Genomic DNA, 17979 nt, shown 5'->3' with positions numbered 1-17979 from the left:
TGCACGCGAGAGGCCTTTGGCTTCCGACAGAGAAGTCCCACCATATCAACGTCCTGGAGCTCCGTGCAGTGTTTTGGGCCCTCAGGTCCTTTCTTCCGTCCCTCAAGGGCAAGGTGGTGAGGATCTTCACCGACCAACACCACCACCATGTTCCACATCAGGAAGCAGGGCGGGACCAGATCCCCAGCCCTGTCCAAGGAGGCGCAGGATCTGTGGCATTGGGCCGTCGCCCAAGGGATGTTTGTGGTGCCGTTTCATCTGGCAGGGATAAAAAACACCATCGCAGACTCGCTCAGCAGAGAGCTGCACTCGTGCCACAAGTGGGAACTACGACAGGGTCTAGTGGACCGCCTCTTCCGACGGTGGGGCACTCCCCAGATCGATCTGTTCGCGACGGCGACGAACTCCAAGTGCCGGAGGTTCGCCAGCAGGTTTCCCCAGCCGAGGAGCATGGGCGATGCTTTCTCGTTCCCCTGGGAGGGCCTGTTTCTATACGCGTTCCCTCCATTGCCATTGCTGATCCGGCTCATCAACCAGCTCAAGAGGTCACGGTGCAGGATGATCCTCGTCGCACCTGCGTGGCCGAGGCAGATATGGTTCCCGGACCTTCTGGACTTGTCAGCGTCCCCGTCAATCAAGTTGCCAGTGGACGCAGATCTTCTCTCCAGGGAAGGAGGTGCCATCCTCCATCATGACCCGAAGTCGCTGAACTTGCAGGCCTGGCTCCTGCAGCGTTAGAGTTTGGAGGATACGACATACCGGCCGACTGCAGAGAGGTTCTGGCAAAGGCCAGGGCGTCCTCAGCTCTTAAATGCTATGGACACAAATGGAAGAGGTTCTCTGTCTGGTGCCACGCACAGAAGATTAACCCTCTACGGATTACGGCTCCCCAGGTACTGCCGTACCTTCTGACGCTGGCCAAGGCTGGACTGGCGCACGCGTCCATCAAGATGAATCTTGATGCGATCTCCCGATACACCAGAACCACGGGGCGGACGTCTTTGTGGTCTCATCGTCTGGTGAAAGAATTCATGAAGGGACTGTTCAGATCGTTCCCGCCGTTGAAGGCTCCGGCCCCGGCGTGGGAGCTCAACGTGGTGCTGACCAAGCTCATGGGACCTCCGTTCGAGCCTCTGCACTCGGCTCCGTTGAAGTTCTTGTCGTGGAAAACAGCGTTTCTTGTGGCCATCATCTCCGCACGAAGAGTGGGAGAGATCCAGGCCCTTTCCTGCAAGCCCCCGTACTTGACTTTTCACGACACGAGGGTAGTGCTCAGGATGCACCCCTCCTTCATGCCCAAGGTGCCGTCGGACTTCCACCTCAACAAACCCTTGGTGTTGCCTGTTTTCTTCCCGTCGCCTTTGTCGCCGGCCGAAAGGACTTTGCACTCGCTGGATGTGGCTAGAGCGCTGAAGTTCTACGTGGACCGCACAAAGAGTTTTCGGAAGACGTCACAACTTTTTGTGAACTTTGGACCTGTCAATCAGGGGAAGGCTCTCTCAAAGGCCTCCATTTCCAGATGGCTCTCCGGCTGTATCATGTACTGTCATCGGTTGGCAAACCGACCGCTGCCTGGCCGTCCGAGAGCCCATTCCACCAGAGCGATCGCAGCTACCACGGCGTTCCTATCTGGTGTGCCCTTGCTGGACATCTGCAGGGCTGCTACGTGGAGGTCGACGCACACCTTCACGAAATTCTACTGCGTCAATCGGGATTCCAGGGAGGAGTCCAGGGTCGGCCAAGCAGTGCTGCGCAACCTGTTCGCCTAAGGTGAGCCTGGTGAGGAGGTAAGAATTGCTTAATGTTGAGTTTGATGTAATGCTTAATGTTGAGCCTTTGCCACCTCCCGTGGTTGTGCATGTGTGTACTGCTATGTATTCTTTATTCATGAGCATGTGAATCCATGCCAGACCCCATGCTGGAGAAGGAACAAGTTACTTACCTGTAACTGTTGTTCTCCAGCATGGGTCTGGCATGGATTCACATGCGAACCCTCCCGCCTACCCCTCTGCGGCTCTTCACTTGGTCATACTGCCACTTCACGTGCTACCAAATCTGAAGATGGCTGCCAGAGGCGGGGCTTAGGTAGAGGGCAGTCATTGGCTGTGGTCAGTATGACGCAGAGATCAGTGATTGGTTACTACTACGAAAGACAGATCAGAAACGAAACTGATACTGATTTTTTCTTTACCGAGGATTCCCAGCCTGACGACGGGGAATATTCATGAGCATGTGAATCCATGCCAGACCCCATGCTGGAGAAGGGCATGTTTCAGAGAAAGGTCAATGGCGTAAAAAGGAAGGTAAAGTGGACCTCCTTTATATTCGAAAGAAAGGAGCACAAGGTGTGAAGAGGGTAGCTAATACAAAGGGGCAGGAGGGTAGAAGAAGGCACATGCTTGAAATATAACCATAACATTAACACATTAAAAGTTTCAAGAGAAATCTAAATAAAACCGAAAATGTATGTTTTTAAAGGGCCTAGCATGAAAACTGTGCATTTCTGAACTTATTTTCCTAACTTTTATTTTTGAGGATTAATGTTCCAATATAGAGGTACAGGTGAGTAACTTGTTCCTTTTTTTGCATAATGTTTTTTTCATGTTAAATTTAGGGAACCACACTGTGACCACCTGAACACTTCCTAGTGATCAGTGCGACTATTTCTTTTGACATTTGATTTTAATTTTTCATTTTAAATATTCAAAAATAATTTTCCGAATTGGGATAGCATATCAAATTTTTACTATTCCCATTTCTCTTTCAATATTAGAAATTCAAAAGCACTGATGTTCCAAACTTGCTTTGATTGGTGTCTGGGCATAGTATCAACTAAAAACAGTATCAACTAAAAACAAGTAGGTCTAAATCGGTGGTTGAGGTTTCAGGTTGAGATAGTCATTGCGGGAAGGGGGGGAACCCTTTTCAAAGGACACAAAATACATTTATTACCCTCATTTAGCTAGGGAAGCACAAACTCTGAAGCAAGAGCTTCGAGAAATAGATGAAAGCAACTGATTCCTCCCTTTGCCATCTGACTAGCAGAGGGTGATGTTCAAGCAGGGGGGCCAGTGCATTAGTAAAGACTGATGCAGCCCGGGCTTTACTTGAGGGTGTTGGGAGGGAAGGCCTTTCAAAATGACTGATTTCATGGTTATGTTGTACAATTAGTAATCTTCTCTTCGTGGGCCATAGTTGTGATCTGCGTGATATTGGGTCCATTTTAGGAGAGTTAGTGGGATAACTTAAGTGATCCTTGAAAGCTTCTGAGCATTTCTGCGTGTAACTAAGCTAGTGGCGTTTGTGGACCATATTTCTTCCTCCTCTGCCCCCACTGCCCCATAACCACCTGGTTCACGGATTGTAGTCATGCGTTAGGTCTGGCCACATTAGAGATGCTATAGTAATTTGAAATGTATGTCACAGGCCTGCCTATGTCGGGCATGTGAGTTATCAAGAGATGACTGTTCAGATGTGTTTGTGTATCCATGCTATTTTATTAAATATATGTTGGGAGGAATCGCTGGAAGAGGAAACCACATTAAATCCATTGAGGCCCTAGTGGTAGAGACTTTCATGATCATTCAGTTTCTCATCTGTTGAGTCCAATATTGCTTAAAACACTTTATAATGGGTAAAATGTATGAATCTTTTCTCAAAAACAGACAGAAATGTTTTCATTCATTTGTTAACAGAATTTACAGGTGAACTGAAGAAATGTGATGCCGTGTTGGTCTTTTTTCAAACATCATTTTTCTATTTGATCTATAGCTGAGCCCAGGAAATTCATCCCGTCTGTAGTCGTAGGTGTGGTAGGAATGGGCCACGTGCCGGGAATCGAAAAGCACTGGAGTGAAGAACTGAACATACAAGAGATCATGAGGTATGAACATGCCGTATACATTGTAAAGATGAGAAAACTATTAGTGTATGTTTCTTCTTTTTGATTACACAGTCTCATTTTCAAATTTGCGTGAAGTTCTGGTTATGCAGGTCCCGATTTTTTTAAAAGCCATAACTATTGTCGTGCAGTTTGCCCACTTTTCGAGAGGAGCAAAGTCTTTGCGTGCAGGTGGATTTGGTGCTGTGTTGCAATGCTTTGCCACATACAGTTCATCATAAGGCACTGCTTTAGTAGGAGTGGAAAGTAGATAGCTTGAAAGTCAGTGCAGATACCAAAGGCAAGGCTGTGCCTGTTTAGTCTGCCCATTCCTTTCCCAAAGGAGCATAAGAGATCATGTTTATTCTTTGACTTTGTCAGGCAGTTGCCCAATTCTTAATCCCCTAGCAAAGTAACCCACTTTTTTCAAGTCTGATGGGTATCCAACACTGTTTCCCATATTGTCTTTTCATTGTGCCCCTTACCAAGGAGCGTCCGATTCCAAAACGGGCTACGCTTCAAAGATGTCCATATGCTATGCCACACAAGCCATCACAGGATTTCTTTCACTCGCCTGGGGCACAACCTGTAAATGTTGCTGCCACATAGGGAGTGATGGCAGCACCTTGCGCAATCCGGAAGGCTAACCGAGCGTGTGCTGAACAAATTGGGAGCATGTTCCTGCTCCCTTAACACTCATACAAGTCCTATATCTTTCTGCTCCAAAAAAACATTGCAGTATTTCAGAGGGATGAATGCACCTCAGGCAGTCCTCCCCAATATGCTATTCCTTTCCATCATGCGCTCTATTTCTAGGCGGGTCATCTATTTGGATAGAGAGGAGAGGAACTGTGGGCAATGGTGTGGAAGGGACACCCAGATTAAATGTCCCAGAGTGGGTACTGTGGCAAACCAGAAAAAGGACCAGGGCCAGAGGACATGTTTGAAAGTTGTTTTAATACCTTGTGTGTAGAGAGTGCCTGCCCACAAAAGGGGAGTCGCTAGCTGGGAACATCCTGTTTTCCAAAACCCCTAGGGAGGGCTTTGCTGAGAGGGCTCTCCTCTCTAGCCTCAAAGGGGGTGGTTCCCCCCCAAGGGAAGAAGGGACAAATCCCCAGATTAGTCAAAGTACAAGTACTTGCATAACTCTGAAATGGTATTGTGTGTTTATTTTCACTGCACACATTCAGTGGCAGCTGCTGAACGTAAAACTGGTAGGTAAAGAAATGTGCTAAATGCCATATGATTCTTAAGACCATCTGTAGGGTCGGTAGAAATAGACAAGGTATACCTTTGGGGACATATCTGCCATAATGCACAACCACAGTATCTGGTATTTCCATCTAATGCCATTCCATCGAATTTTTTCCATTTAAAAACTTTGCATCTAATGCATTTTTGAGGGGGAGGTGGAAGGGTTAATTATTGCTTAGGTGCATTATAAAGGGTAAAAAACAGGGGTTGGGGGGGCAAAAAAAACAAAAAATGAATAAATAAAAAAAATGCATTAGATGCAAAGTTTTTAGATGGAAAAAATTCGATGGAATGGCATTAGATGCAGTGGCATTAGATCATAAACTATTTATGGGAATAAAGAACACATTGGAGATAACTTGGAATATAAGGTGCTTTTCACCATATTCAAGAGATCACCTTGAATGCTAGATATTATCTTTATTCTGGAAATTACATTTATAATTGATTTATTGAATATGAGATAATTACATGTAGTCAAAACAAAGAGTGCGCTTCATCGGTAGGAAAGTGTGTGGTACATCCCCCTATATGATGACATTTCTATCGCACAATCCTTTAGATTGATTGTTGGATTTAAACATTCAATAGTTATTGCAATAGAAATGTCCACCGATTACTTCTTATTTGTTGGAGGTATGGGATATGCCTCCTTGTAAAAGGGACGGAAACATTGCTTTGAAGCCTGGTAATGTTGACCCTATATCACAGATACTTTAGGGCTGGCATCCTTTGTGTATCAACTGTGGCTTAAGCTTCCATGCAGTACCACCTCCACAAAATATGGCTCGACCTCCATGTGGTCATGCTGCATGTAAAGTACTCTTGCCGCCTCACATAGAGGTCAGTGGACTGCCTGGCTTGCTGGCAGCCCTTCAACCGGATTTTGCCTCCTCACACCCCTGCACATGCAGGGAAATTACTGGATCTTCTTGTATCAGCATCACCCCCTCCCTCTCATGCCTACTGTCCATTACTTTGAGTGGTCCGATGTCCTACATCACTCCCCTCAAAGAAGGACCACTTAAATCATCCAACAGGATCATCAGATTAGTCAAGGCTGTCTCATCTACACACATGCTTTCTATTTCAAACCACACTAATGCTTTCCTTGACAACCTTAGCTCAGTCCTGCACACTTCCCTTGCAGACATGTACCCCTCTGTACCACAAAGGTGAAACCTGGAAACAGCCACCCTCAATCCCCGCCCGCTCTCAGAATTGCTTGCACTTAAAGAAAATTCCACACCTGCAAAACCATTTCCAAACTATTATTTGAAGATTGTCCCAGATCCCACAATGAGAGCAAAGCCAGGTTTCCAATCCCATCATCTCCCCAGTCTGCTGTAAAATCCAACATCAATCACAACGGACTAAACCTACGTTACAACATCAGACCCCTCCAAAACCTACTCCTACAACCTTTCGCCCCCTGTAACATCTCCAAATGACACCCCTTTCTCTAACCAGTCAATCCTTCTGCAACATCCTTATCCGTAAATGCTACTTTAGATGAATCTACGATTTTGCTTTTTTCAAATCCTTGACGCCTGCCCCCTCTTGTCCTTGCACACCTTTTTGCTTCTAGGGACTGGCAAGGCGGTGACTCAGTGGGATGGGTTACATCGCAAGCAGATCCGCGCGGACCTGTGGGTGGTGTGGGGAGGATCCCTTGCCTTCCTCCGTTTGACCCTGTCCCATAGCAGAAGACAATCACATTGCCTCACAGCAGGGCCGTTCCCGGCGGGCCTTGACTCTTCAAACTGCACCAGTCCGGGCAGAACCGTTCTGAAAGCCTGCTCGCTCCCCAAAACTCTGGTAAGATCTTGAAGGGTTCTGGCAAGGCATCCCCTGACCAGCTTAGGGCGGGGGAGGGTTAAAGCTCTTTGTACAGGCCTAAAGTACATACTAAAAATTCCAACTTTTTCCTTTAACCAAAGGCAGTTTTGTGCACTCAGCGTGAACAACAAAGGTTACATTTTTGTTGCAAATATGCCTGCAGCAGTGCATCATATGGGAAGTAATTTCCTACCTTGAAAGAGATGTGCAGCAACCCTTGGAGTGAGTCCTGCCCATTCAATATTACAAACCTCTGGTTTTCCAAATGCAGACTGCATGATACAGTAGACAAAATCACTAAACCATTGTCTCCTGCTGATGCTGCAGCTTTACCATACATGCAGGGACGATTCACAAGTGAAGAGTTGATAGCAAACATTTGCCTAGCATTGAATTCACACGCTGGAGGAAGAAGAGGCCTAGACTCCACACAGACAGCCTTAAAGAGGGATTGGGAGGGGAGAGTGAATCCCAAAATGTCGGCTATGCTTGCTGCCTTAACTAAAACCCAGAGCAGCTACCGGTGTACATTAACAACGATCAATCCCAACCTTGCTCCAATTACCAACCCAGGTGCAAACACTCAGTAAGAGAGCAGGTTAGGGAGAATTCTCAAAAATGTGCTATTTCCCTTTACCATAGAGACCCCCAGCAACATTGCTGGATTTTGAGGACTTGATTTTTTTACCTGGAGAGTGTGACCCTTTTTTCCCCCACTCTCACGTATTTCGATATGCGTTTTACCTCTGTGTTTTCTTTGGTTATGGAGTCTAAACAACTCCATAGGCATCATCTTTTCATTTGTGTCACACAGCACCCTCGGTGCAGTGGCACAGGGAAGCCTTTCAGGTTTTCCCAAGGTTTAAATACCTTCTCTGGGATAAACTACTGTTTCCCAGAGTAAGTAAAGTGAAATTGACTTTACTAGTCTTTTACATTCCTATGCTCAGCACACCCTATCTTACAATAGAGTGCTGGAGGGGTTACTTCGTATCCCCTGTGTCTAGATACTCATGTAGCAGTCAAATGCTACCCTTTCCTCTCAGAATGGCTTGTGGCAGTGGTTTTACAATGAACTACCATGATTTTCCCCAACCGCAAACTATTCGTAGCTCTGGTAACGTTAAATCGCAAAAGCCATGTTTTTCAAGATGGTGTCTGAACCCCATCTGTAAAAACAGGTCCCGGTCTTCTTTTTTCCCCATTTCTTTGTGGAAAGGTCCTTCTAGAGTTTGTCTCTGAACGCCAAACCTAGTTTGGTCTCTTTGTTCCTTCGCCTTCAGAAATGAAGACCGCCTCTGGCGCCCCAGTGTCTGGGGTGGGCAGGAAGTGAGGTAGGTGCTCGAAACTCCCTGTGCTTAGTCTCCTAGGAGACCCAAATGGACTCTGTGGTGATTGGCTGGCTGACTGTCCTGCAAGGATAGCTACCCTGCTGGGTGAGTGACAGCTAAGCAGGAATGAATGGGAGATAACTGAATAAAAGGCGAGTCTCTTGGCTTGGAAGGCAGAGTCGACCACTGGAACGAAAGAAACGAAGACGAGCTTGAAGAGTACGGCTGCTGCAACTCCTGGACCGTTGGTTTGCCCGGTGAAGCCCTGCTGCAGGTCCGAATTGCCAAGTTCACCTCGACAGAGAAGCCCTGCAAGGACGACTTCTCCCTTTGAGTTGGTGGGACCAATCAACTCAACAGCAAGCCACCTGGATACCTATCTTGGAGCTGGTTGCATCTTCCTCAGAGTGCTGCAGGAAACCGTATAACCATGGAGAGGGACACCGGCTTGTGTGCGTTACTTACAGCCCCTGGAATTTAGGTTTGCCAGTTGCGAGCTTTTTGACCAGTCCCAGTGCTGTGCAGGAGGCCTCTGACGTCCTCCCTCCTGTCCCCACGACTGAAGCACAGGAACAGCGAGATCTGCAGGAACTGCCAAGAACAGACGTCATCAGCTGGATCTTTTTCTTCATTGTAAGGTACTGTGAAACGCGACTAAGAGTACTTACCTCTTGCGGTGAAAGTGCCTGAAACTTTTGCAACTCGCAGGCCTAATCGGCTTGTGACCCAACATATGATTCTTCTTTTTACAAACTACTTCTGAGAACTTGTGCAGAGACTTTACCGTTTACTTACCAGAACTGCTTTATCCTATCCAAGACTTTAGCCCCTTGACTTTGGCCTAGCCTATTGAATTGAATTGACTCTTCTGGTGAGCTCCAAGTATTTGCACTGTCTAAATATAATTGTAACCTTTCATGTTCTAATAATCTTTGCCTTTTACTTCTCTTGAAAAGTATTCTGAAATAGTATTGAAGTAAATGTGTGTTATATTATTGCCTCCTTCTTATGAATGTTTTATAACTGACAGATACATTAATAAGTATTTATCAAAGAAACCTTGAGTGTAAGCAGTTATTTGAGCACCTGTGATTGTAGACCTCTGTGTAACATCATTAGTGCTCACATTCCCCTCTTCAGATAAGCCTGGCTACTCAGCTCCGCTACCAAAACTGTGTAGTACAGACTTCTACCAAAGGTTGGTTTGCTTACACCTGTAGTCATAGTTGTGTGTAGTGGTCCCAGAGGATACTGCATACAAACTCTGCCTAACAGATCATCACAAAGCCAGGGAGCCCAATCATCCAATGTGGTTTGGAGGAGCAGGAGGTAAGTAGAGATTTGACAGAGTTTGAGCAAGCAGCGGAAGAGGTTGGAAAGGTTGCAGCAGAGGAGAGCAGAAGGTGGTGGTGAAAGCTAAGGATTTAAAGAAGGAGGTGGTAATCCAAAAGAAGAGGATGCAGGCATGGTGATATCGGGGTCCGGCAGTGACGCAAGAGGTAAAATCATGTGACGAGGAGTACAGATGAGGTGGTAGCTAAAACATCAGCGGGCAAAGGTGGCACAGAGTAGGCAGAGGTTACCACATCAAGGAGAGGAGATTGTAGCCCAGAGAGCAGTGCCTTGGAGACAATGTGATTTGGAAGTTTAACAGGTTGTGACGGTGGTGCTCTTGAGGAGGTGATAACCAGAGAAAGGGATGAATGATCTCTAGAGGTGAAGGAGGAACAGAGGAGGTGGCAGGACCATCAGCTGCCAAAGGTGGGCTCAAGAGCAGGCAGAGGACAAACCATAGGAAGGTTCCTGTGGGCCAGCCGGGCCCTGTGCAGGACAAGACCGTGTGAGCTGGCACGAGTCTGGGTCGGAGAGGTTATTTTAAGATCAAGGAGGTGAAGGGAGGAAAACCGGGAGGAAGCTCAGGTAAGATGGAACCCCAGTGACTCCTGCCCATTGCTCCCTGGCAGCTTTTCCCATGAACCAATCTGCTTGTAAGACTGTGTGCCAAGTAGGTTTTGAGGCACAAGACACCAGTAGCCCTAAAGTCCACAAAGCCCATGAAAGGGGGGGGGAAACACCCCTTTCGAAATGAAAGCGGCCAGCAGGCCTAGGAACTTTAGAATACCAGAAGGTCAGGAGAAGACCTATCCTGGCCCTTTGTTTTTCAGAAGATTGTGTGTGTATGTGTTGAACCTTCTTGCAATGTATCTCTGGATAAAGTTCGTAGAATCTAATGCACGCCTTGGTGTGCTTCTTGGTTCCAGGTGTCCTCTGTGACACACCGTCTCACCCACCCTCCATTTCCGTGATAAGACTACATCAGTTACTGCACCACAGTGTTCTACGTAGCTATCAATCCTGGCTCTTGTTCTACTATAGGATGAAACAATAACTTGTTAATACCATGAGTCTCTCGCAACACCTCCTTCCTGGTTCTAGTAAATCTCTCGAGAGCCTTCTATACACATGTGACTACTAAGTGCTGGCCAGCACCCTATACTCCCACTCGCCACCCCCTCACCTTTGTCATTTGAAAGTCCCAGAATGTTTGAATGTAACGACTCCTACCCAGAGGCTGGTGGGAACCACTAGTCTTGAGAAGCGCTTTAAAGTTAATCATCCATCGACATGCTGTGACCTTGCTTTGCTGCAAACTGCCAATACCTGGGGACCTTGAGCCTGAATGCAGTGCATGGTCTTCCAAAGCCTGCATCCTACTGAAACCTGGGTGGACTTTTCAACGTCCAGAGACACGATCTGAATCCCTTATGTCCCCTCACGAGAGTGCAGGACCGAGAGAGTGAAGAGAATCTGACCGGTGATAGTTGTCATTCATCTGGCCCCTTTAAAAAAATTAAAACATTTTTTTTAAAAGTGCCAAATCCACATAGCCGCGAGAAGCTGATAATCCTTTGTTGAAAGTCTCCCTCGTTGATGACTGCTGGCAGATTTCCTTCATTGTCTATTTCTTCAGGCTCCAGACCAAGGACCGAATCCTGGGCTGTTGCATCCTGAAGGTATCTTCTTTTCTGCTGATGTACTGTGTTGGCTTGGGTAATACTTAACTTATGTCTTGTGTGAATCCTGTGAGGCTTAGTGGATGATTTTTGTGGTTGGGAGTTTGCCCATACCATTCGCCCAGGCCTAATGTTGGGATGCCTATAGGGAGCTTTCTGTGAAGTCCTGGAATGCTAACTCTAAAGCAAATACTTGTTGAACAAATCCTCTGTAACTCTTGACTTTCCTGCAACTGTACCTATCATGACCAGTCTAGAGCTGGGCCCTAGACAACTAGGGTCACTCTTTTGCCTCTGAGAGAACTCATGCAATAGACTAGGGAAGGACTTTAAAAGCTTTCTGTCGGAAAATTATAACCAGTGTAAAAAGTACTCACTTGCTGAAGCAGTTATTGGGGTAACTGTATCTCTGTAATAGAAGAAGTTACAAAGTGTCATTAAGTTTATACTCGCCTTTTAATTGCATACTGCCCCTCTAAAAGTATGTTATTTTTACTTGCTTTGAATGGTGTTCCCCCTTCTAAAAAGTAATAAGAATTGGTACAGTTTTTTATCATTTCTAAAGTGAATGAGTGTAAAGGTTTACCCATAGGCGTTACATATCTTGAATAACATATTGTCACTCTTAAAGTGTGTTATTGGGGTTTGCTGTCCTTGATCTGCTTTAGGGTCTTTCTAAAACAGTCTTGAGGTTAATTCTTGTCTTTGAGTTGCTGGTAGCCCCTCTAAAAAGTATGAGATGATTACTTACCTGTGAATTGCTGAATGCCATTATGAAAAGTATAATAGGTTCCTTACTTACATACATTGCGTCTTTCTTAAAGTGTAGAAGTGGGTTATGCTTTCCCTGAACGGCTGTAGAGCACTTTTAAAATAGTCATAAAGTTGTTACTAACCTTAGAAACTGTGTTATACACTTATGAAAAGTATACTGGGGATAACTAGCTATTGGCGCTAGCAGGATAGTTAAGTATGAACAGGTTGATATCTGTCCTTGACATATATTGTGTTCGTCTTAAATTGTAATTTGGGTGTGCCTTCCCTGAATTGTTTACTGCATTCTAAAATTGTTTTTGAGTGTTCATACTTATCATTGAGTAGCTTAAGGTCCCTCCAGAAAGTATATGAGTTACCTTACCAACTCTGAACCGTGTTCTTAAAAGTAATACTGGTGGTGTAACTGTATCCATTCAGGAAAGAACATTGCACATGTTGCAAGATAGACTTGTAACAGGGTTGGTTTATTAAGTGATTCTGTAATTGAATAACACTGTATGATCTGACCAATAGGGTCTATCATAGAATTACTTATTGTAATCTAAATGTAACCAGTCATATGCCCCAAGAATATTACATTACTATCCTGAATGTATAACCATTAGATTTCACTCACATTGACTTGCTTAATGCTCCTCGAAATAAAGTTTGTACACCATATGTATTGTGTTGGGTTGGTTTGTATATATGTGTTTATAACTTATGTGAATAGTACTTACTTCCCCAAGATTTATCTTGGCCTACTGTGTTTAAAATAAACCATTTATCTTTACAATACTTCGTGTATCAGTGTTTCTTTGAACCATATGTATGCTGCAATTTCTTTATACTGACCTGCAGCCCTCTCTCCCTCCTAGGATGAGCCTGGCTGCTCTGTCCACACTATCCCATCTCAGTTGGTACAGACTTATACTAAGGGTTGGAGATTCTGTATTACCTACATTTTATGTTTTTATGAAATCCTTAGATGGACTTTAGAAGAGAACTGCCCCTAACCATGGCCTCCATGACAAGTTCTAGCTTCCCTGAAAATGGTCTTGCATGCTGCAACATGCCTGATCCCTGGTAGCGCAAATAAGACCCCATCGCTGAAAGACGTTCAGGGTCGATCTCTCCTTACCTGCATCCACTTTATGGTAATCTGCTGCATTTCACAATGCTCTTCACACCATGCCGAAAATACTTATGTGGTGGAAGAACCTCTCCTGTGTGGATGCTCCTCGTCACAGATCATGTGTAAAGAGGTGATGGCTCAGGCAGTTGGTGGGTCCAGCCAAAGATGCGTTTGGATAGTATGATTGAAGAACTGGGTTAAAATGAAATGGCCAACAAACTACCACTAGACCAGACTAGACCATGTGAGTTAAGCTATGTGCCAAGCAAGGCAGATTGCAGCAGCCACTGCACTGGAAATAATGGGAAGAATCCCATAGCAGGCAGGGAAAAGGAGATAGGAATGGGACACACTTCCTACAACTTTAAAGCATTATAATCCAGGATATCCTTTGCTGGGGGAAAGGGGACCTCTATTCACTTGAGAGGGTCATTTTATATAGAGGCTTCCTATAGGAGTTAAGGATTTGAACTCCTCAGTTGGCGTCCTAATACTCTTGCAGCGAAGACCCAAATACACTTGCGTTCATGTGCAGTGGACGGGACCAAGAACACTTCTTCATTGGATGTGTACACATTTCTAGGTCTGACACTGTCATGGCTTGTGTAGGGGAGGCATGGTATCGCAAGTATGGCACTGACACAATGGGTAAAATGTGTAAAACCTTTATTGAAATGGTTGGGGTTGGAGAAACTCCTAGTCTGCCCTATAACTAGTCTGCCCTATAAATAAGATGGGAGTAGTGTCGACCATCACATAATAAATAACGCAGTCCTAGTGGAGTCTGTCAAATCAAAATGGCCTCTGCTAACAAAACCTAATGCCTGCCCTATCTATTGTACAAAAATGTGAGAAATGTATGCAAAAAGAAAGCTCGGCTTTCAAATTAATAAAAGTGGTTGAACCAGCCCTCCACCCCACGTTAGACCTCACGGAGTGAGGCTGTGCCTGTAGGCAGGGTGACGCACTCTGGCTCAGTTTCCAACACAAATGCAGTTCTGAAACATGGATCGGGGCCCGTCTGGCTTTCCACGTCTCTTTTCTCAACTTCCAAAAATAATGTTTCAACCAAAAAGTTCACGATGGTCCCCCTCTGTCGGGATCAGACCTTTCACCACACACTTCTCGTAGGTCCCCCTCTGCTGAACTCAGACCTTTGATGATAAAGTTCAATACAAACTTGCAAGGAAGGGCTCCCTTCCCCAAGCTTACTTCACTTCGGGTCTCCCTCTGTCGGGCTCAGACCACTTTTGGATGTCGAAGGCTTTCGAATGTGCGTGGCTTACTTTTCAAACCACTGCAGTACCACTTTGACTCAAAATGTATAGTTCAACTTTTACATTCTCCTTTCTAGGAGTTACACTTTTCCATATCACTTTTGCTGTATATTCGCTTTCTTGCTTCAAACAATTTACCTTTCACAGACACTTTTGACTGGGCTACTTCCTTTTGCCGACCACTCCGTTACATGGTATCGCTGAACTCGCAGCTGCCTTTTACTTCAAAGTTAATTCACAGGTCTGCCTTTCCTCGCGTCTCATTCACATGCGTGCAACCTTCACTTGTGATAAAATGTTGCTATTTCAAACTTTAACACACACTAGTCTTTCAGGTCGTTTGCCAACTCACTGGCTGTGTGCGTTACTTCTTTGCTTTACGATTTCCAATTCGCGAGTCAAGATTCGTACCACAGGCTTTGCATTGCCTCCTCAACTCTGCCATTCACCCGACAGGGTAGCTGTCATCCTTGAAACACAATGCAGTTTTCACTTGCGACATCTGGCCTTTTCCACGTGTCTCTCGCGTCCAGTCGGAGCTAACAGCCACCAGTAGGAACTCTGGGGTTGTCCGACCCACTGCTGTCGCCCTCTTGGTCCGTCGTTCTGCTCCAATGGGTTTGCCTTCGTCCAGGAAACCCTGCTCACTCTCGTGTTCCGCCTTGCTCTGGGTGTGTTTGGGTCCTGTCTTATATTTGTGTGGGGAGGGCTAATTGGTATCATGTTTATGCACTTTAGAATTAAGTGCCTGACCCAATTAGCGGGACATGGCCAATACAATGTGTGAAAGTTAATGTTGTTACTCTTCCTCGGCCCAGTGTTTGTGTAAAAAGGGGGGAGGGAGTTGGGACCTCGGAGCATCCTAAAATAAAGGATGGGTTGGATAAACAAAATAGGGGAGAATACTGTGCCTCGCTGTCTATGGTCTCACCCCCACTCCCTGAAGACCCTCACCCAGGCGATCCATCCGCACTAGTCCACCCCTAGGAACTAGATGCAAAAGCAATGGCTGTGTCCTGGCCACCTGGATGACAAGTCCACGAAGACTAGCGGGTGAGACACCCGTTGGTTTCTCACACTTGGTGGATGCTAGTTTGAGAAAGACAGCGGCTTTCTGCAACCTGTGTAGCGCATACGTCGACTGTTATTAAAGTTAACCGATATTGTGAAATATCTCATATAAAGTCTTGAAACCCTACAGATGCCTTGCAGTAAGACAGGCGTAATTGTTCATTCACAGTGACTGAACAGTCGATCTTAAAGGCTTTTTTCCTCGCCTCACTGTTTCGGGTTTATAGCAAATTAGAAGCTTCCCAGCAATCTAGTTTTGTAAACTAGGATGTGCCTTGATTTGAGCAATTCTAATTATAAATAGTGGGCACCACTTTGGTAATTGTTATGTAAATTGTTAAACAATGTCTTTGGTTCACACCAGAGCCCTCTTGCACTCAGAGGACCTGAAGAGTACACAGATATGTTGTCAAAGTTCAATAATCAATGTATGATATACAGCATGTGCACAAAAATGTGAGGATCATCATTAATGGTGCAGTGTCAAGCCCAGCAAGGTGCTTGGGACTTTGCGTTACCTTGTACCCTTACGCGATGAGCACCTTAAAGTCCTAATGCATTCCATAACCTGACATGATAAAGAAATTGTTAGGATGTGCAGTGTTTCCAATGTTTACCTGTTAAACCATGAGTGTATAATATTTCCTTCACTATGTCTATTGTCACTTAGATACTATAGAACATAGAACTGCATCTTATGTAGCAGGGTTCCAAGGAGAGCCAGTGAAGAAGCAGGGCCTTAGTGGGAAGATTGTACTCCTCCTGCTGGGGGTCGTCTTATGTCATCAACTTGCAAATAAAAGGTTCTTTACCTTTAAACTACTGGTTATGTGAAAGCCTCCCTTTGTACATAACATTTGGCGACGAGGATTTTGACTGGGACCCGGAGGACGACCCCCAGCGCCTTTTCTACAGATCTAGTGTGCTGGCTGTGGAGCGGAGCCAGCCTGACTTGCCTGAGGGAGGGCCTTTTTCAGTGGATTATTGACGGCCTGACATCCAGTGTGTGGCATCCACCGGAGGGACATTGCTAGCGCCAGAGGAAAACCCCTGGAGGCTCCGTGGTCTGTGGGAGCTGGAATTGGACCCCTGCAATTTTGTTGAACTTGTGGAGACTGGGCTGGCAAAGACACGGCTTTGGCACTTTTATAATTGGATTTTGGGTTGTGTGTTTTCTGAGCGGCCATTGGACACCCTGGCCCCACACTGAGCAAGGTTGAGAAAGGAGTCGCCGCCGATGACCCTGGTGAGGCGCTCCAGGGTGAGTACATAACCAAGCAGCTATCTTTTAATTAGTGTCACCTACCTGATTGGGTGGGAGCTCTATTGGTTAAACCAGAATTGCAAGCTTGTTATTCTATTCTGCAACTTTGAGACATGGCAAATGTGCCTGCTCCTGTGTTTTTTCTGGCAGTGCCAGGTGAACCCAGGGTTAGATGGGAAGACTGGAAGGAAGGATTCAGCAAATATGCCTTAGCAGTGTTTGGTGCCAACTACTCCAATGAGCGCAAGGAGGCATTGCTATTTCACTGTTTGGGAACTGCAGGCCAAGAGGTCTTAAAGAGATTGCCGGAGCCTTCTGACATTTTGAATGCTGGTCCATATGAAAGGACATTAGCCAAACTGGACAGGCATTTTAGAGTGGAGGAGAACATTATATTGGAAAGATATAAATTTGCCACGAGAGAGCAGAAGAATGGGGAAAGTATCGAGGATTTTGTCACGGCTTTAAGGGGCTTAGCAGTGAAATGCAAATTCACTCACTGTCAGGATGAGCACTTGAGAGACCAGCTAATGATTAAATGTTCCAATGACAGTATTAGGAAAGAACTATGGAAAGAGAGGAACCCCACTTTGGATCGAGCAATTGAGATAGCGAAAATGGTGGAACACACAGATAAGTGCATTGAAGTTCTTCAATCGGATACTGTGAACAATGGTAAACCCAAGTTGGATGAGAGTCAGGGTTCAGTGCTGAAGGTGTCAAAGGTTGTTCAGAGGCAGAGTACGTGGAATCCAAGACGCGCCTCGCAGAATGCTAAAAGGAGCGAAGAGAACAGACCGCCAACTGGCAGAGGATGGCGTCAATGGGTTCCCGCAAAAGATAGCAGAGGGATTCCCAAAGACATGAATTCTTTCAAGATGGTTAGGGATTCAGGACAATCCAGAGGTTTTCCAGGGAGAAGATGCTTTAGATGTGGAAGCTTGTCGCATATAGCCTCTGATAAGGATTGCTTTGCTATTCATATCATATGCAATGAGTGTGGTGTGAGAGGGCACATTGCCCGATGTTGTAGAAATTTTAATGCTGGGTCAAATCAAGTGCATGAAATAAGTGCAAGTTATGAAGATGAGTCATATTGTGAGGATGGCAGAGAAGTGGTATTTACAGTGAATGCTGTCAATGGCAGAGTGAAAATGC

General features: G+C 45.6%; 1 protein-coding gene across 1 annotated transcript in view; it reads left to right on the top strand.

Moving 5' to 3' along the window:
* The window catches only part of TRABD (TraB domain containing), a 125275-nt gene that overhangs the window by 86204 nt on the left and 21092 nt on the right, over positions 1-17979 (top strand). The window contains exon 9 of the mRNA XM_069627856.1: positions 3772-3883. Coding sequence (XP_069483957.1) covers positions 3772-3883 — 112 coding nt within the window. The remainder of the gene's footprint in view (positions 1-3771; positions 3884-17979) is intronic.

This window comes from Ambystoma mexicanum, chromosome 12 (genome assembly GCF_040938575.1).
Source record: "Ambystoma mexicanum isolate Mex_15411 chromosome 12, UKY_AmexF1_1, whole genome shotgun sequence".
NCBI lineage: Eukaryota > Metazoa > Chordata > Amphibia > Caudata > Ambystomatidae > Ambystoma > Ambystoma mexicanum.
The sequence above is the reverse complement of the archived record's forward strand: the minus strand, read 5'-3'. Positions and strand labels throughout refer to the sequence as shown.